Consider the following 20855-nt stretch of genomic DNA (forward strand, 5'->3'; position numbering starts at 1 on the left):
GGCTTGGTGAGCCCCATATAGGGACCTTGTTTTCGTATTCTCTTTTTCTTCTCAGGGATCAAGTCCGGGTCCCCTTTAGCCCTTTCCCGTAGGGGGCCGGACGAGCAAGATGCGACCGGGACCGACAACCAACACTTGAGATGATTACGGTATGGTTGAGTGAGGCTTGGTCGAACCCCGTCTGTGCGCTGTTTGCCTCTTTCTCAATGAAGGACCGGCATCCCTAGTGGAAAGAGACAGACACAGAAAGAAAGGGGACCAAGGAGTGATAGGCCGTTGTTCATCCAGGCGCTTGGGACCCGGCGATGGTCCAGCAGCTTTAGTTTCTTGAGCCGCCCGCTCTAATGCCTTGCCATCCCGTCGCTCTCGCTCCCTCCCGAGTGCGAGAGAGTGAGTATTCTGCTCCGTCTCGATTCTTTGTTGTGCACACAACACGTTCGGCCCAGGCTAGGGGAGGTTGACCGTGACCCGAACCAAGTCCAACAAAGTCCATTCCCGAAGGGTTTGATGACCCTAGAGTAGACCACGCGATACAAAGAAACAGGAACATGGGGGGAACTCTCGCAAGGTTTCCGAAACGTTCCGTGTCGAAGCGAATGGAATCCAGTTCAGGGACAAGACTAAACGAGAGGGTTGTGTGTTGCTAGAAAGTAGAAGACCCGAGGTTCTGCGCGTGCAGCCAAAAAATAAAATAAAAATAAACAAATGAAGACAGTAGCAACACACGGAACGCCATAGAGAGAGACCGGGGGGGGGGTGTGTGTTATGAGACCAGTGACGTCGTCAATTGCGGGTCCTCCTCCTCCACCTGTTTTGTCATGTTGAGCGTGTGAGAGAAGAAAAAAAAGAGGAAGTCACGAAACACAAACACCGTTGAAGTGAGTCATCATTCCTCAAAGCCCCACGTGTCCTTCCTGTTCTTCGCCAAAGTAGCCTTTCTGTTAGATGACTTGTAGGAATTGCGGGTAGACACGGAGCATTACCAGTAACAATAGCATTCCAGTGAGCCTGTTCGGTGTGTGGTGTGTGAATTGAATGTCGTACGGTGGTCACAGTTATAATTGCAATGCAAGGATCAGAGCATCAGGGAACGATAGTGGAGAGGTGTGAAACTGTTCTCGCTTTTTTCTTCTTCCTCTTTCTCCTCGAGACAACGAGGACGCGTGTGAATATGCTATCCACATTGTTTGTATGTGTAAGGTCCATGTCTGTCTGACAGTGTCCTTCGGTCTTCATGAGAGGCTCTTCCAGCCCAGTATCCCTCCCGATCTCGGCTCTTCCCTCAGCCCTGTGAAATAATAGTGCTTCATGATGAACCACATCAAACCACCCCACCCAGGTGTAGCCTATCCACTATGCTGTGGATACCCAGGCATCAGTCATAGACACCGTCGTGACGAAATCCCATCTTGGATCACGATCGATCATGGGCACTGCCGCGCTGTTCGCCCATGTTCCAAACCCAAAAAATTCAAATGTCCATGTGTGGGACACCACCCTTGGAACCAGACAGAGAAAAAGAAAACCCGTCCTGATGAGTCAAGTTGTTCTCAAGTCCTTTGTTGACGCCCAAAGTTCTCCTGTCTCCCGAGGCCCTAAAATCAAATGTCCTGTCCCTGATCCGTGTGTAAGGTCCCAAACTTTTTAATGATGCTTTGCTCCGACTGATGCTTTTTTTGTGTGTGTTGTGTATGGTACAACAGAAATGACTAGTAGTACCCGCCGATGATCCGAAGTGATAAAGGTGAAGGAGAAAGGCTTGGTGGCCCGAAGAGAAAAGATATGACGAAAGCGGTAATATCATGCGATGTGCGGTCCCGATGTGGTATCTCAAGCGCCGAAGAAGTGTGTATTCAGGTGAGGTAGGGGGGAAGGGTATCAAGGAAACGAGGTTGTGCCAGCAGCTTGGCACTACTGGCAAAAGCAAAAAAAGCGAATCCACTTTGGAAACTGAGAAAAGGAGTCATCGTCGTAACCATTCAGTGAGACTGCCTGCGTGATGCCCGGGCGTTCTCGAAGGAGCTCGCGTAGGCGTGCAGCTCCCTTCTGGCGGCGTCCGACAGCTGCATGGCAGCGTCGCTGCTGGCTGACGAGCTGCTCCTCATGGAGCACAGGCTGGCCTGCGAGCTCGAGGGCGACAGGAGTCGCTGTGCTGGAGCGAGAGAGCCGCGGCGCTGCGAGGACGGGTGGGAGGTCGACTGGCTGAAGTCGTATGCTGGTGACAGGTAGAACCTGCTGGCGGATGGCGACGCCCTCGCAGTGGTCCAAGGATAATTGGGGCCGCTGAAGGCAGGCGAGCTTGGGCCGGTGCTGGGAGCAGCAGACTGCTCGTATTCCGCTAGCCTGCAGGACTCGGAACAGTAGGTTGTGCCATCAGTCTGCTTGTCGCAGTTGAGGCAGTAGGAGTGGTCCCAGTCGAAAGACATCTTGAGGGGGATGTTGTTGGTGGTGAAGTGGACGGTTCGTATCTGGCCAAGAGGCTCCCTTTTCTATTGGGTCATTCGCTTGATACTGGAGTCTTCTTGAGAGGCGAGTGTGTATATATATGTGTGGTATTTGTGTGTGTGTGTCGAAGTGACCTTGGCCGAGTTGGAAGTATGAGAAGGTTGGAGGAGTACCGGTCGAGCGTAGACGACGAGGACGTTGGACAGTTGGGAGGGTGAGCGAGGGTTAGAAGGGAAGTCTCTGTTGGTTGCTTGAGAGGGGGGAGAATTTAAAAGTATAGTAAGGCACCAACACAAGTGTTCGTGGTAGAATCGAAAGCGGAGTGATTATATCCAGCAGATGCTGTGGTGGAAGTGAGGAGTTGAGAATGGGTAGGAGGAGCATTTGTATCAAAAGAGAGCAACATAGGTAGAGCAAGCCGCCCTCAAGGCATCGAGCACACAACCGGGGTGGCCTTGCTCTTGTAGAACCCGCTATTCCTTATTTGTTCTAGCATGGGCAGCAGCAGAGCACCCTGGTCAGAACAAGGACAGGGGATACAGCCGGGGGGGCGTGTGATTTAACAAGATTTCCTAGAACAGAGGGTGGGTGTCTCTGAAAAGTTTTTCAACAGGAAGACTCACACCTCTCACGCACCAGGCCCCCCCCACCCAGTCCTAGTGGGCTAAAGTTTTCCTTGCCACCCTGGCCGCCAGGCCTGCTTTCACAAGATGACAAGCCCCAAGCATTGCCAAGGTCACTATGCATGATATAGGGGGGGGGGTCTAACACGAACCTCATCCACACCCCCCCTGTGTAAAATACCATGCTTTGGGGGCGTGACAAGACTGGAGTAGTACCTAGCAAAGAGTCCACAAGGCTACGGGGTGTGTTCACAGCAAGAGGGTGTACCATAGTACAGCAGTACGTATAAGTGGAGAGCTCTCCAGAGGTGGAGGTCATGGGTAGGGGTGGAGCTATCCGCGCCTGAGGACCTTGGAGCAGCTCTGGCACGGCAAGGTCAGGTACACACGGGCCTGCAGCTGGTAGTCGACACCATTCAAGGTGAAAATTTCGACACAGTGGCATGTGTGTCTGGCCTTATTGTTGGCTGATCTCGGAGCTGGTGGTCACCTCAGGCCGTCTATTTGGTCCGGCTTCAGTCGCCCTGGCTGCTGCTGCTGCTACACAGTTTCGTTCTCGTTCCTGTTCCTGGTTTGGTGGTGGCCTGACTGCACTGGCCTGGTTGGACCCCCTAAGATGATGATGGATGGATCGGTTGGCCTTTTGGTGGGTGTCTAGCCTTCTCTATTCAGAGGACATGCAACCTGTAGACGTTGTCATCCGGTGTCTAGTTGCTGTGATCAGCTGGGCGATGGACTGCTAACCAAGCTTGACTGACCACCAAACTCCTAGAGCAAAAGACAAAACTGCTGAATTTGGCTGTTGGGGTTGATGCATGTGACTTTTGTTGACAGTCACATTTTGTTAACAGGAATGCTGGTTCAGAGAGACGAAAAAACATTGATCAACAAAAGGTCTGTTTCACCCAAAGATCGCTGCTTTTATATTGATCTGCTGTACATAATGTGTGTGTGCATACCTAGTATGTAGGATGCTGTTCGTTTCGTTGCTTCAACCCTCCCCTTAGGCAAGTAGGTGCCTCTTCAACACCTCGAAACAAACCAAGCAACCAAGCTGTCGTGGTGAACATCTCTTCCTGGATAGCAGGAGTGGAAACAAAAGGAAAGAGATAAAAGTTCACTCCTGGTTCTTCTCACCGAAAACAAAAATATCACAGAAAAGGTGCATGTGAACTACCCAGACCTGCATTAGTGGCAAGTCCCTGAAGCTGGTCAAAGACAAAAAGTGTCTGGTGGTCGAGGGCTAAACTTCACGTCTCGCCTGAACAGCATCGCTTGATAGCGCATTGCAGCTGAAAATTCACCTTGGAACTGAACGGAATGTGCCTAGCCCAGGAACCAGTTCCTCTGAGAAACTGCTAGGCTGCCAATTTCGCGAACTTTGTCTAATGTCATGCGGTTTTTCGGTGAGTCGACTCATCATCTGCCCGCTGCTATTGTCTCCCCTCTGGTTTCCCGTGAACACCCGCAATTTCAGGATGTTTCCGTCCTCAAGAGCGCAAATCTACGTAACGGAGAGCTTCCACGGTGGCCAGCCCGTGCCCTCCCGTGGGTTTATTTGGAAACTTGGGTCTTTTTGAGATTGAGGGTCTTTCTAGGTTCCGGTCCGCGCCGGGGCCGCGATCCATTTCCATCTTCAGAAAATGTCAGGGGAAGATGATCGAGAACTTGACGTTACCTTGGGAGTGGACTTGGATCATCTCGCGAAGGGTTCGCTCCCGTACCCATGGTTCGCCTCCTTTCTGCTGCTGCACAGATTTGATGTTTAGGGACAAGGGAAAAACACATTCCTCCTGTAGATGAACTATCTAGCCTCCCCGCATATGGGCGCCTAAAAGTCAAAGTGTCTTTTCATTTTTCTTGGTTTCTCCTTCCCCCGTCCTTGGCTGGCGACGTCGCCTGGTGCGATGGCGTGCCTGAGACTGAGGATGATACTGGATTCGGATCGATGACAGCAAACTAAAATGTGGGCTAGGTGAGAAGTCTATCTGCAAAGTATCCATCCATGAAACCCTTATTCGACACCAAAAGATAACGCAAGACGACGATCAGTCGTGAACGAACAACCACCATCAACAGGACCTCGGCTTTTCCTGGTGGTGCGGGAGGTGTGTGTGGTTCACTCTTCTCATTCTCGCGAGATAAGAGGACAACCTGATGCAATTCGTTCGATGTCCCACTCCTTGAAGCCAAGGCCAAGGATGGAGAGAACCACACGATCCAAACTCGATGTTCCCGGTTCAGTAATGCCTAGTGGTGTGCCATAGTGTGCGTATGCATGTGTAGCTTGGCTATCCAGCACCAGGTTCTTTCATGCAACTAATCCTACTGGCGACGGGAAAAAGGGTAATGCAGGCGATTCCACACAACGTGCCATCGCGGTAACGGATCAGCGAATGATGGAGGGGGGGGGGGGAGGATATTTCTGTATTGTGTGGTAGGACAACATCGTTCGAGTCCTGCCGCTGTTGCGACTGTTGCCCTCTTGGCTGGATCGCCCCTTTCATCATCGCAACCCACACCCTCCCCAACGGTTGACCATCGAACCCGACGTCAACACTCTTACCAGATGCTACGCCATCGTCAGCCCACGACGACATCAAGCAGACGCGGGGTTGCAGGATCGTCGCTCAACGCCCTTTAAAGGGTCTTTTTCTTCTTCCCTTTTCGCCTCTTTGTGATGACCATGTTCCAAGGCAGGGCAACTGTCGTAGCCGTCATTCGATCATACGTAAGAAAAGCATGGCAAGTTCAGCCTCACCTCGTGCAGTTTCTCAAGGGCCAACCTCGAAACACCCCCAGTCTTTCCCTCTCCTTCTATCGCCACACCTCCTGCTTCCGACCATGGTTTGTCCTATCAGCAGGCCAGTAGGCTGGTGATGCCCCCAAACCTCTCTACTGAAGTTCCATACGAGGCATGCCACACCACACGCACACAGCGTCTCTCAGGCAGGGCACATGCAGGAAAGCCACGAAACAGCAGGGCGGTATTGGACCATGGAGAATGGTGCCCTGGTGACCCCACTCGTCTGTCCAGCCGCCCAAGGGAGAGCGACTAGTACGACGCAGCTAAAGCGGGAGAGGGTGGTGGGGTGTGCGTGCGTGCGTGTGAAATGTGGTAATGTGTTGCGTGGGAAAGGTGGAGAGTCGTCCCCTTGCTGTCCTCCTCTCAGAGAGACGCTGTGGCGCTATCTCCCTAGTCTGCCTACCCCGCCCACCCTCCCCAGATAAACTGTTAATTGTTGTGTGTTGTGACCCCCAAGACAAGGACAGGCAGGCAGACTAGCAGGGTCAAGAAGGCAGGATGAGGCAAGACGGTTGCAATCATCGCGGGCGAGTATCGATGCGCTAAACTGCTTTGCGAAAAACCTGCAGGCAAGTTCGATGCAGCTCGACGCAAGAAAAACGAGGGGCAAACGCAACACCACCAGGGCAGGCTGGCAGCAGCTGGGGTTGGCCTGGTTGGCTGTCTGGGTAAGGATGGCAGAAGGAGGGAAGGAGGGAGGGAGGTGGACCAATGTGAAAGAGGTCGGTGCTTCGCTAATGCGCCTAGGGAGGATCCGACCTGCATTTTGCACTCAACTGTCTTCCTTTCACACCCACTCATGGTGGCCCCGCCCCCAGCGGCGGAGCAGAGACGCACCGTCGGGATTTGGGTACTTGCAGTTTACTGTCCAGGGTTGCTTCGCGCCAAGCCACCTCTAGCAGAGTAGCAGCAGAAGGAAATGCACTGCTGCACTGCTGCTGCATTGCAGGATCGCACGCAGGTGCAGGCCTTGTCTCCCCATCTCTCTCTCTCTTTCCTATGGAGAAGGTGCTGCGGCCCTCCGAGCTGCTCTCCCCAGCGTCCTGCAGCAGAAGCTTGTTCCTGGCTGCCCCACGACGCCTCACGAGGGAAAAAGGAAGCTCGTCGGCGTGTCCTGGCTCGACATACGTGGACCATCGGCCTGGCGCTCTTAGAGATGCCGATGTTTATATCGCTCAGGCAGTTCAGTCAGACAGTCGAAGCCGTCAAGCTGTGCTCGACACTATCTGGCTCTCTCTATACTCCGAGGCCATCGACACGTCACCTCTTTTCTTCTCCCTCGCAGCCTCTGCTTCGGGTTGCCGGCATCGATAGGACGGGGGAGGGCTCCAATAGGCTCTCCCTTCGTGAGAGCTGGCAGGATGAGTGCCATCGATCTGTGATTGGCAGAGGCTCCTGATGAGACCCTCTCTCCTGTCACAGGTGGGATGAATGGATGGATGGCCGCATGCAGGGCCGCCGTCTATTCCAAGAAGTTCCTGGGGCCCTATATTCTAGCACACCAGAAGGAGGGAGTGCCAATTACAGGCTAACCGGCCAATTACAACAGCCAGCCGTACCCACACAATACACTCTGAGAGACACTACCGACGATGTGACGAGGGATCGTCACCATCCGCCGGTGGCTGTATCAGGAAAATCTGGCAACGAGCAGGGGTTTGAGTCATCAGGGCAAACGAGTGCCGCGCTTGACATGGCCAATCATCCGGATGGATACGTGGTGTTTTGTTTTCCAAGGTTCTCACGCAAGCAACACAAACAAACCTGGTGAGGTGATGTTGCAGACATGTTGCAACAGGGAGGGGGAGGGCGTGTGTCAAACTTGTACAAATCCACACCCTCCTCCACTGGCAGCAGACTGCAGTACTAACAGGACGCTGCTGTGGTACATGCATCGCCGATGATCAACAAGGAATCCAAAACTCCATACATTTCACGGGATTAAAGCACGGAGATGAACAAGTTGATTACAGGCGAGTGGGCCCCCTTCTCTCCACCTCTGCCTGCCTGCCTGCGTCCCCCTCTCTTTTCTCTCTGGTGGACCACATTACGAAGTCACATCCCCTCGTGAACCTGCGCATGGCGAGCCTTCGTCTTCTCTACAGGTCAGGCGATCCGCAACGCTCCTCGGCAGGGTTGTATGTTGACATGAGTAATTGGAAGAGTAGCTTGGGACTTAAAGACGGCTTGTTCCTTTCGGCTCCAGAGGAGCAAGGGTTCGCAATATTCTCCGCACTCGTTGAGGTTTCAAGATGAGAACGCTCGTCTTGCATTTCTCTTTCTTGTTGCACACAGTACGAAGAGATACTATATACAGCAAGTGTGTCTTTCTCATGCTACCGAACATACAGTACATGACGACAAAGGACAAATCGCTCCCGTATTGCAATGCGGTAGGTTGGCGATTCGCTCAGCACACATACGCACACCCCTCTAACACCGTCAAGGATCGATGCTGCTGAACCTCGTAAGCTAGTATGTCTGGAAACTGCTGCATCGGCTTCTCCTTGCGTGCATGCCGGCGCGAGACGACTGTAACCCTTGCCACCATATACTACTGTCTTCAACAAGGGGCCGGGGGGGGGGGGCTGAACAAGTCACTTGCTCAGTCTATTTTTCTCTTCCACTTCTTTCAAGGCAGACTTTTGCCCAGCCAACAGCATGCTGGTGACATTGCGTTCAGCACCAAACAGCTAGCGCCACCACGCAAAACTCCAAACATGGAAGTATCTTTGTGAAAACAGACCACCACGGGTCATTCACACCTGATCAGCGGAAAGCCGCCCAGTGGGCCACGACGGCCCGCCCCCACGAATTGTGCAGCGGGGTCCTAGTCAACGCACCCACCCACTCATGGCTCGTGGGTCATTTCTTGATCTGCCAATCTTCATTCTTGGGGCATTCATTTCCCCGGCCAGACAGGGCTCGCGGCAAAAGAGCAGCGCGGGCAATGGAAACGAAGAGGGGGGCCCAAAAGAGCCTGCAGGCCCCTTTGTGAAAGTAACGCTCACAGCATGGAGCCGAGCACAGAGAGAGGGAAAGGGAGGTATGGGTCGCGCTGCGAGACATTTTGGAGCGTTGAGATCCCTTGCAGGTTACGTTTTTGTGGGGCTACACTTTTTGAAAGATAGGCCGTTGTCCGCATTTCTCTATGATGTCGATCTGTTGGGGGTCACGGCTCGTCACTATTAATGGCATTTGGCATTTCTTGGAAGCGTAAAAGGTCTGTCCGTTTACTAGGAGAGCACTGGTCGCTTTCCGTTTCTCTCCTTCTTCTACCTCTTTCTTCCTGCTCTTTTTTATGCCGAGGAAGAGGGAAAAAGAGAAGAGAGAGAGAGAGGGACATCTAGAGTATGGGTCTGTACCTGCCTGAAGACACTCGGCAGTCTTGTGGATACTGCAGGGAAGACTTGACTGCACGATGCTTTCGTCTGAGGTCATTTACCTGCAGACATCCACTCCCAGGGCAACCTGCTGCAGGTAACTTCACGAGCATGCTGGAGCACACACACCCAACGATCCACTCTGCCGCGTAGGCGAGGACGCGGAGGCTTGTGCCGTGCCAGGTACAGCTCAACCGTGATTCGCAAGCCAAAACACTACAATCTGAGGTGCAATGTGGTTCCAAGTTTCACGCCCCGCACAGCCTTCCTTTATGGAGGACAACAAGAAAGATAATAAGACGGTCCACTGGCTCTTGAACACTCTTTTGTTCCTCGAAAAGAGAAGTAGAAGCAGAAGAAAGGAAAAAGGAAGGAAAAAGGAAGAAAGCAAAAGAAGCCAGAAAAAAAAAAGAAAAAAAAAGAAGCCCCTTCAGGATCGGATATGATATGCCGTGAAGACGGGTCTCTTGTTTTATTGATTTTTTTATTGTTGTCATTTCTCCTCTCGTCTGAGCCGTCCTGCCGTCTCGAGCCGGCCGCTAGAAAACGGGCACTGCCGTGGTGATCGGCGTATTGCAGACCCGCTTTGTACGGAAGCCGACGCGGGGGTTGGTTGGATGATCTCTTGCTTCTTCTCCTTTGCAGTATGCCGAGCGTCGTGCAGATCTTCTTATCGGATTTCCTTTTTGTAGTGTCTGCGGGTCCTACCAATTTCACCAGGGTGCGTTCATTATCGTCCTCTCTCTACAGCACCGGACGAGGAGGAGGATGGAAGGATATTACGGGTGAATGGATGGCGACTCGTCATTCATCAGTCATGCCCATAGCTTGCTGCTGTTGCAGCGTGAGAGTGAACTTCGCAGTGACAAATGAAAATCTACACGAACGGTATGTGGATGTCTTTCAGCAGCGGAAAAGAAGAAGGGGGAAAAAGGCCTTTTTCTTGAGAAGTATAAGACCGTATCGGACAAGTAGGAGGAGGCCTTGGGCTCCGACGGTCTTGGGTATTAGGAACCGTCCCAAGCGTGCCAAGGTATAGCCAGCTAGGCTGAACGCCCACCAGGATGAAGGTACGAAAAGCATGGACCTGACCAAGGGGCCACACGAGCACAATCCTCAAAACCTCAACTGACTAAGTGAAAACTGTGCCATCCAGTCATTCAGGCTTCCAATACCGTCGAACGATCTCGATCCCGAGCCCAGGGAAGTTCATGAGATTTGAACGGCCTACGCCCACCAAGGAGGCTAGAGCGCCAAGAGTTGAAGGGCTGGCCTGAGGGTTCAAGCATTATTATTAATCGAACAAGGAGGAGGATGATATCGCGTGGTGGTCAGGTATGTACACCCCAGCAAAGGAGTAGTAAAACCAGGTGGCCAAAAGATGAAGTTTTTATCCAGAGAAAAGTGAACGCCACGACTTTGTTCCAGAGCCGCGGGGTTGATGGACTAAGTCCCAGATCAGAAGGTGTTTCGGCCAAAGAGACGTAGCAAGCGAGACGAGGGGGTCCCGCGCGTGTACCTAAGGCAAGGCCGAGTGCAAGGGAATTGGCGGAGAGGGAGAGAGAAAGAAGAGAAGAGGGTTGTAGGCAAGCCGAGAGTTGACAAATCACACTAGGGAGGACTTTTGACAAACATTACACTGACTTTTTGATATATGCAATTTATCGCAGTCTGATTTGTGTCTGTGACAACAACAAAACACGAATCACTCTTTGAGTTTGGGGCACAGGAGACAAGACGTCATCGCCAGTGAGAGAAGGGCACTGCGGAGAATTTGTTCCTCTTGCGCCCCCTGTGCAGCTAGATATTTTTTGGGGGTATTTTTATTTTCTGCAATCTGAAGGAGCCGGTCCAGTTCGTGCTACCGTCACACCCGGCAGGGTCTCTTTTTGCACCACGCACCCCTCCCCTTCCCCCTCCCTTTTCACAGGGTGCCTTGCATGCTGAGGTCATCATCATCGGCTCCAGGCCAGGCCAGTCCAGTCCATTGCCTTGTCTTGCGATCCTGGCTCTCTCGCGTCTTTCTATCTCCTCCTCCCCCTCTGTCCCTTTCCTTCTACCGAGGCCACTTGACCCCTTCAGAGGAGCGGCTATTTCCGGTGTGATGGGCCATCGGGCTTGCCATGGCATCTTTTTCCCACGACATGGTCTCGTCTCATCAGGCCAGGCCCTTGGCCCCGGTCCTGCTACGTCGGCCGCTAGGATTTCTTGTGTGTTTTTGTTACTGTATTTCCCTCTCCCTCTATGTAAAGAAGAGGAAAAATTTTCTTCTTCTTCTCACGTCTCGCCCAAAGCCACAGTACAGGGCTGATGCTCTAGCCTGTTCAGAGAGAGACCACCTCCCTCCCCAAATAAGCTAATCCGTGGCAAAATCTCATCAAGAGGAGAAGGAGGAGGAGGGTATACCTAGTCATTAGAAAATTTCTTCTCCTCCTCTTTTCCTCCTCCCTCTCTTGTAATGTTATTTCTGTCTCGTGCGGCAGGGGCTCTGGCTGCTCAGGTGTTTGGACGATCGATGGCATGCTGATCTGGCTGATCGATCTCGGGAAAATGTTCCAGCTAAGCGAAACTCGATGAAGCATGTCGTGAGAAGAACAGGTTAAGATCGGCCCCCTCGCCGGTGCTTGTTGCTCGTCGCATCATGGACCCTTCTCTCTTCTGGACGTAGGTTTGCACTGCACTTAGTGGGCGGAATCTGTTCCGTCAAACGAACCATACTGGTCATTACGGCAACATCTCGCTCCGGATATGTCAAAAACTTGGCACGACGACGACGACGAAACCCCACTGAAGAGGATCCCTTTCTCATCACATGGACGCAGGGCCTAAACTGGTGGGATCAAAGTTAGATCTCAACAGGGTCCTTTTAGCCTCGATTGGTTTGTTTTTAGCATCAAAAAGTGGACGGGTCTCGTCTGGGTCAGGACGACGGCAACGACGACAATCACAGCGACCGTGCCGCTGCAAGCGCCCCAGGTGATTTGCTTTAGTATGGTAATCTACCTTGCTGCCAAAATCTGAGTAGATGATGGCCCAAGGATTTCTCTTGCGGATATTTATCAAAGCAACTCCACTTTCGCCCCTCGCGTGGCTCGCTCCTCAGAGTGTTGTTGAGTCCAGTCTATCGGGTCCAGCGATCAGCAACAACTTGCTCGCTAGAAGATAAGCATGTGCCACTCCAACCCTGCCCACCCCACGAGGGATGGGAAATTGAAATCGTTTGGGGACAATCTCGTCATCAACCGCACCCGTTCAGCATCGTGAAGAGACCAGTTAGAACAGCGAGCCATCTCTTATTCCCCACGCTAGTAGGGATGGACCTGGGGTAAAGTAAAGGACTATAGTAGAGAAGTGTTCCTTTCTCCCTTTCACGTCTGTGCCCAAGCGCGGCTGATCTACTACTGTAGTATAGTACGGTTCCCGTTGTCTTGGGAGAGGGGGGTGGGAACGGGTTTCTTCCCTCTTTTTTCACGAGGCCATCTAGTATCTTCCAGGGGGGTTTTTGTTAGCTCATTTGATATGGGTCACACGCTACATGGAAGATTACGGAAGATGCCTTTTATTCTCTGATGAGACAAGACAAGGTCCTTTCTCTCTACGGTCGATGCTTGCAATATCAGAGCCGAAGCAGATCGGAAGCCCCTGGATTTCCACCTGGGGGCTAGCAAGACAGAGCTATCCTTCTCGAGGAATTCATCGCCTCCAGTCGTGAATCCGCATTTATTTTATTTTTTGTCCTTTTCCGGCTACCATGGTGTATTATAGTCTGGATGGTGGCTAGCTGATCGTAACCGAGACCTTTACCCCCCTCCCCTTCTTTCCGGTTGCCAGCTGATTGACTTGAACCTGGACACTCTTGAGAGAGGGAGGCCGTCCCATTGCCCGCGATACGCCTCCGCTCGGCCCGCTTGTGCTTTGCTGTTCCCAATACGCGAAGCTGATAAAACTTCGGAGCTGAAGGTGCCGACAATCACAGATAAACCCAATTCGAACATCATCGAATTGCTTCTTACTTGCTTTGTGTCTCCGCAGCGGCTGAATTCCCTCCCCCTCCCTTCGATCAGGTACCCCCACGCCCAACCCACCCCACAAGGTATGATACTGTTGTTGCCTTTGTCTTTCATTCACGCACGAGGGTGTCGTTGCAACAAGGATCTGTTTTTGTTTATTGTCTCTTTGTCTTTGTTGCTGTGAGAGAAGAGGGGCCGTGTCTGAACCAAGGCGATAGTGCTTACGATGGAGAGACCTGACGACGAGGAGGGAGAAAGATCTGATACGCCTACCAATCAAAGACGAGCAAGGAGGATGTCGTCTTTCTTTCCTTCCCCTTTTCCTTTTGTGGGCATTGTCCTCGCTTCGGCATTTGAGGGCCATGAACGTCATTGCTGGCCCTTGATAGCGAGCGTCTGGTGTTTCACCATCTACAGCCGCAGCCATGTGTTCTTCCTTCTCATTCTTCTCTCTTCTCCCTCTTCTTGGGGGCATATGAGTAGGCCTCTCAAAAATCGAGACTTCGGGAATCTATTGGCTGAGATCTACAAGGGTTGCTACTTCTCTCTCTGCGGCTGAGCATTTCAATTCAAAGAGGGAAAGACTTGGGGGGCCGGGGGGCGTGAGTTCTTTCCCTACTGAGGAAGAACACTCACTCACTGGACTGGGTCTTACAAGCGCTTACCTACAAGGCCCCTTGGCTCCTGCCCACTATGCCAGATCGGATTATCTCACCGTCGCCCTGCGGGAGGAAATGGACCGGGGGGACACTATCTACATTGTATACATACACACACACACACATCTTACACTAGGGTAGGAGGGGGGGGTAGGACAAACACCACACCCCCAGTGTTCTTTTCAACCCTCTTTTTTAAGGATGATAGACATGTTCAAAGTTGAGAGTGTTGAGCTAAATTGCGCATGGGATTCCTTTGGCCCCCCTTCTCGCCCCACCCCTTGTACATGCGGCGTACGCTGGAATGAAAAAGGCCAAAGCTCATACTGGGTGTATTTCTGAGCAGTCATATTCGTTTCCCAACCTGACCCCCCGCGATCATGTTTACGAGGTACGAGGGGGCCAGACTATCGGGGTCTGAGAGAAGAGGAAGCACAATTTATTGAATCGTGGCTTGCACCTTCTGTCGGTCACTTGGTCATCAGCAACGGCGGCAGCAGCAGCAGCAGCTGATGATGATGATGATCCGATGGTGGTGATAGTGTGTGATGAGAATATCACACCAGCCGAGGCTAACGTTGTGCTTTGAACTATCCAGACGCCATCCCTCCTGGTCAGTATGGCTGAGGTGGACGAGAGACCACGTCGGCGATGGCACGAAAAAGAAAGAAAAAAAGAAAAAAGAACCACCAAAAAGACCCCAGTCCGGATGGACGATTCACGGAAGGCAAAGAGTGATGATCTCAATTCCCTGGGAATGATGCTCGGACGTTATCGACCGTGGTCAGATGATTTACACGCGACGCAGCGAGTCCCCGATACCCGTTGGACATCAGCACTTACTCCGGATCCCTCAAATCTCCACCCGCCCTCACCCCCTTGACCACATGACCCATTTGTTCCCCAAAAGAATACAACCACCCTTGAGATGGATAAGCAATATCATAACTCACCCTCTCTAGCCTCTGTCCCCTTGGGCTAATGCTGCAGGTAACAAGGAACTCAACATGGCGGGGAAACGGCTAGTACAGCATAATCTCGGAGAGGATTGGGCCTCCCCTCCTTGTCGGGCCACACAGAGAAAGAGGGGAGAACGAAGCAGTCGATGACCACGATATTGGATGGATATTGACCCAAGTATGACCGTTGCTCACAAGGATGCCTGCTTGATATGACTCGCTGAACAAGTAACCAGGAGGAGGAGCATCATGTCCGGTCTGGTATCAACAACCCGGCAATGTTCAAGGGTTCAATTTCTGTCCTACACCCACTCGTGGTCAGGCACCCAGAGTATCAGATATACTTGGAAGAAACAAGGTAGTGAATGACCTTGTCAGCGACCTGAGATGGGTGAGACCTTGTTCTGGATGGATATCATCAGTCCATGATGGCCCTTGCCGCACCATGTGTGTGTGTGTGTGTGTGTGTGTGTGTGTGTGAGAAAAGAGGGAGCCGCTTGCCCCTCTCTCGCAACGCCTTCTATTCACATACACACTACACAGTAAACGATCGAGAAACTGGGCCAACCTCTGGAAAGAGATCAAATTTGGGGTATAATCAGTCGACAGGCTATTGAGAGGCGGCATTCTGCCTGCCCGTCCTGTGGCTGGCTGCCTGGCTGGCTCACTGCCTGCCCTGCTTGCCGACTCTTCCTCCCTCTCTTCTTCTCTCTCTGTTCTTGCAGATGGAACTATGGGATTACATAGCTGGGGGGGCGAACCACTACGGTGCTCACAGGGTAAGGGGTGGTCGCTTCATAGGCTGGGTTTTGCCGCTGTCAAGGTTGATGGCTGGCTTGGCGGCTGAACAGAGCACGTGGATTTGGTGGGTGGGTGTGTGTGTGTGTGTGTGTGTCTGATCAGGAAGAAGGAAAAAAGAAGAGAAGATTTCATTCGGGTCTCGCCCGAGACAGACTATCCGAGACGAGATGAGATGAGACGTTGAGGATGCAGGTTATCCGATCACACACACACACACAGAGGCACATACACCCCCCCACAACCCAACCTGACCCTCACTCGGGATTTTGCGCCAACCAAAGAGGAACGAGGAATCGCAGGAGAATACCGAATGGATATCAACATCACTACAATATCGAGACTTACAGCACAGCATACCATGGCTTAGCTGCACATGACTTGACGCCCTCGGTTAAATCCTACGTATGACACGCAGGTGACGAAGGGTTGGAAAGGGAACAGAGAGAGGAGAGAGATCACCATGGCTTCTCGCTAGAGAATCCATGATACAATAGATTATGTGTGATTCCTAGCGGAGAGGGTGTGGTGCTCATATCCCTGTCTCTACACACGCCCCTCCTCCTCGTCCACACTAACACACATACAGACTCACACGCATACGCACACTTTCTCTCTGCATGCTCATCAAAGCACAACTCACTCAACCCCGCACCTGCACATCAACCCGCAGTATGCATGCATGCAGGCACAACAGAATGCGGGCAACCATCCTGTCTTACTTTTTTTTTCTTTCCCTCGCCATCATGCTCTCTCGATTTCTCTCTCATTCTGCCCACAATTGAATTCACCACACACCCCTCCCCCCTCCCGTTCACGCACGCATGCATGCCGCCGCCGCCACCCTATCATCCAAGTACACCAGTAGTCGTCAGACGCTACGCCTACACCAATCAACTACAGCCTTGGCCCGGTGAAGAGGGGCTTCTCTAAGTGGAGAAGAGCGAAAGAGTCCCAACAGCTTGGGGGCATGTCCGACGTCGCAGCCGAAAGGACGACCAGGCAGCGACCCGATACCGTGTAAGTACGCGCCGTCGAAACCCCCAACACATCGTCATTCATTCATGCATACTTTGAGGGAGGGAGGCAGCGAGGCAATGGGATCTCGTGTATGTCAGCACCCAGTGCTCTCCCTCTCTCTCTTTGCTGCACGCGCTGGCCTGCTGCTGCCGGAGGGCCAAATACGTGTTGCAGGTTCGGGATGCTCGTTTGGGGGGGGGGGGGCTGGTACGCCCATTGCAACCATTTGGAATGGAGCTTGAGGATGTACTTTGGTAATATAATACTACTATATGTATGTATGTCTGCGCTGGTTCCACTGCACATCCGTGCCTCTCTCTCTCTCTCTCTGCTTACTTACAATGTTACAGTGCCAACCAACCAACCAGCCAGTGCTCGTACCTCCTCTCCCGTCCCCTCCGTGCCGTGGTGCCCTCCCCACTCTTCGACAAAGTGAGGGAGCGTTACAAGCAAAACGGAAGGGACTGTTCTGGCCCCCCTCTTCTCAGAAGTCTGGGGTCGGTACTCTCTGCCGCTTCTATTGGACTCGCTTCTGCTGCACATCCGCGCCTCAACGCAGTGTTTCGGCGCCGATGTGCCGCTTTTTACTGCGTCCGTCCACTGCAGACTCGCCACACCAACGCCACGCTCCCCCGCTCAGACTATGCCAAGTGTCTCTCTCTTTTCTCTCTTTTCTCTCTTTTGCCTCTCTCTCGGCTATGCTTGCCCAGCGGCCAGGCCGAGAGGAGCGGGCCTGGCTGGGCCTCTTTTCTCTTCCTTCGGCTTTTTGCTGTATGGCCTGGTTGTGCGGGCGACATGCGCGCGCTATAGATGCAACAGACATTAGTTTACGGCATGACGATGATGCGAAGGTCGTCATCCCATACGGTAGCGAACTCACCTGCCTTCTTTGTGCCATGGTCCAGACCCAAGCCAGGCCGGCCAAAAAAGCAGTGTGGGGTCGACGCGACGGGAATGAAGGGCTTTCCCTTCAGTCCTCACGCGCGGCGATATGAGCCGCGGTGATGCGCCGTTCATGTCTGGGTGAGCTGTTGTCCTCATCTTTGTCCTCTTGCGCGTATCATTTGGTTTTTGTATCTCCGGTTGCTACGTACTCACACGTCACAATGCAATGTTGCTTTCTTTCCTCTATTTTTCCCGTCTCTCCGTCTCTCCAGGGAGAGCAAGTCGGGGGTATTGGGGCACACATGTCCGTTCCTAGGGGCTCACAGCAGCAGACGTAACGTCTCTCTCTTTTTCCATCATCTTTCTTGCGCATACAGACAACACACCTTGATGGCTGGCCTGGCGGGACGAGAGATGCCTGCCCAATGCTCCTGTGTGTGTGTGTGTATTGTAACCTGTGGTGGGCTGTTATTGTGGGTTTCTGATTTCCCTTCTTTTCCCCCATAGTCTCGGATAACCACGGAGCAGGAGTACAAGCGTAGAGGGTACCCCGATCAATATGGGAAGATTTGAATACTCGGTGACATCGCCCTTGAAACCGAATCCTGGAGGGCAGCTGTAGCCGGATCTGGGATGATGGTAGTAGTGGTCGGTGACACGAGGGAAAATGAGGAGAGGAAGAGGGGACAGAACTTTTTGTCCTCGCAACACAAGCACAACGTCGAGCACACGGCCGACTGTGGCTGTGAATACACCCACAAACACGCGCACGCACACACAAGACACACATCTTTTGACATGCGACACAAGCAGATGGCCGCAAAGCTGCTAGATACCGCCCCCGCCACGCTCACAACACAGCACAGCATTGGACAACGGACAACGGACAACGTCCGGTCGCACTTGAGCACCCACTCTCATTCGCCCTCTTTTTTTTTTCTTCTGCCTCTCACAGCGCCCCAATCTATGCGGAACCCTTAGACAAGGACAACACGGAGCCAACAAGAAAGCCCCTCGATGCCGTCGAGGTTTCCAGTCTCTGATTCTCAGCCAGACCTGCAAACTTTCCCGACCACTTGGGTACCGCTTCCGTGTCATACGAGACACGTACACAAGTGCACATGCACACACGCCACCCCCCCCCCCCCTTCTCTCTTCACTCTCTTGGCCTCTCACCCCCCCTTGCCGTCCTCGAATCGAGAGACTCGGCCGGGGGAGGTATCACTATTCTCAGCTATCACAGTGGCGACCGAGTAAAGGGCCGATGTCGCGAGCGAAAGGCTATGGAACGGAAGTGAACGGGGACCGGGACGGGCACGGGCAGGCAACAAGAGAAACATAAGTCATGAATATGCCGTGAATGATGGTGTGTGCACGCATAGTTCGCCGTGGCGCCCTCGGTAGAGAGAGGGGACTAGTTGGACCATAACGACGGGCACAATTATGATCGTCGGTTTGGGGGCCGGGGAGGCTTTCAGGTCCACGCCTTCTTTCCTTTTCTTTTCCAAGGTGACATTCTTCTTCTGAGGCTTTCGCTACTTTCCGATCGGATCGGAGTTGGGAGTGCAGTAGGGAGAAGAGGGTGGGGGGGGGGGGAGGCAGATCAGATCATGCCATCTGCGGCCGGTCACGCGTCACAGCCAAACTCGGAGCGCCGAAGAGGAAGAAAAAAGTGAGACACACAGAGAGCGTTTAGAGAGGAAGAATGGCATGGCTGGTTTGGTCGTTGTCATGTGGCTTGCCACGTTGTCGTGCTGCTGTGACGCTGCGACGGGGTGCGTGCGTTCCCGCTCCTCCTCTTTCAAAGGAAAGGGTGGGCAGGGAGACATCACCCAGCCGGCCCTTTTTTTCTCTTCTCCCAAAGTTGTAGACGTTTCACAATGTCACCAGGCTCTGCTACGTTTCCTTTCTCCCCTCTCATTCTTCTTTCGCCCAAGCTATATTGTGTGTCCTGGTGTCTTTTCTCCTCGTCCCAGGTATAGATGCGAGAGAGAGAGAGGAAGCACAAAGTGACACGCATACTACCATGTACCTATCCACTCCGGTCTACTCCGAGACAAAAACACATGATTTGATTCTCCCCTCGGCATTCTCCGGCCACGGATGTATGGTGGTCGCTGCTGGTGTAAAAGGAGACGGGACACGGAGGACGGCACGGACGGAACAACATTGTCATCAGTAAAACATGCAGTGGTACGAACATTGCTCCACAGTCTGATGTGATTTCCGGGACAACAAAAGCACCTTTGATGATGAAACGGAGCTACGAAAGAGACGCACGCAACAGCGGCACGGCAGGTGGAATGGAATGGGATGGACGGATGGATGGATGGATGGATGAATGGATGGATGAATGGATGGATGGATGGAGGGGGCGGAGGGCGGCACGATAGATACTACTCTGCTGTATGAAATGTAGATGTACAATGTTACAGCCAACAACACACCCCTCTGGTGTGAATATTATTTTGACCTCTGTTTCCCCCCCCCCCCCCCCTCTCTCTCTCTCTTGTTCTCTCTTGAAAAGTGTGCATCCGTGTTCGTATAGTCCGCCTTGTAACACAACGTCAGACTAGTCTACTCAACCAATGAAAGCATGTTTGTGTAAGGGAACTCCGCCCGAAGTTATGGAGAGCCGTCGGTGCAAAGGGATCGACAGACAATCTAACGTCAAAGAGTGCGCCGTCCGTCCTGCATGCTGATGTAAAATCTTCATTAATTCAACTCGTTGCGTGCAGAGAGCGGGTTGATTAGTCAATTTGAGGAGATCTTCACATCCATGATATTCTCCTAATCATCGTCCCCTGCTTGTGTGTTGGATGATGTTTAGTCTTCACCCCATAGTGCAGAATGCTGCCAAAGCCCAGGATGCCAGTCAGTGCCGTGGATTCTTCTTGATAGAGACTTTGATCAAGTTATGTTTTGTCGGTATGCTTCCATTGCATACTCAGATCAGTAAATTGGACAGGTCTTGACAAAGTCACACAAGAAACTGACAATGATAACGGGGTAAACGAAAACCATGAGCACTTGAGACGTTTCCATATGCATTCGAGTTTTTTTTATTCTCATTAGTTGTCCTGCTAGGAAAAGACTTGATATTCTCTTTCTTCTTGTCTCCCTTTTGTTCTTTGTGTATACATGGAATATTGAGAATTGCGGTGAACAAACCCACACGCACAATAAGAATAGTCTACAATTCACTCCTCTTTCGTAAAGCTCACTACAGCACGTTATGTCTATACTAATTAGAACCTCTATACAAAG

At 52.3% G+C, this 20855-nt stretch overlaps 1 protein-coding gene across 1 annotated transcript; it reads right to left on the bottom strand.

The window, feature by feature from the left end:
* Positions 1-1098: 1098 nt before the first annotated feature.
* Positions 1099-2803, bottom strand: M406DRAFT_356207 (uncharacterized protein). Its single transcript, XM_040923382.1, has one exon. The coding sequence runs from the start codon at positions 2424-2426 to the stop codon at positions 1980-1982; it is 447 nt and encodes a 148-aa protein (XP_040777078.1). The 5' UTR covers positions 2427-2803; the 3' UTR covers positions 1099-1979.
* Positions 2804-20855: the final 18052 nt, after the last annotated feature.

This window comes from Cryphonectria parasitica (genome assembly GCF_011745365.1).
Source record: "Cryphonectria parasitica EP155 unplaced genomic scaffold M406scaffold_4, whole genome shotgun sequence".
Taxonomy (NCBI): Eukaryota; Fungi; Ascomycota; class Sordariomycetes; order Diaporthales; family Cryphonectriaceae; genus Cryphonectria; species Cryphonectria parasitica.

What these genes read in the sequence shown, in the direction of transcription:
- M406DRAFT_356207 (XM_040923382.1), bottom strand. Translation starts at nt 2,426, where the DNA reads ATGTCTTTCGACTGGGACCACTCCTACTGCCTCAACTGCGACAAGCAG.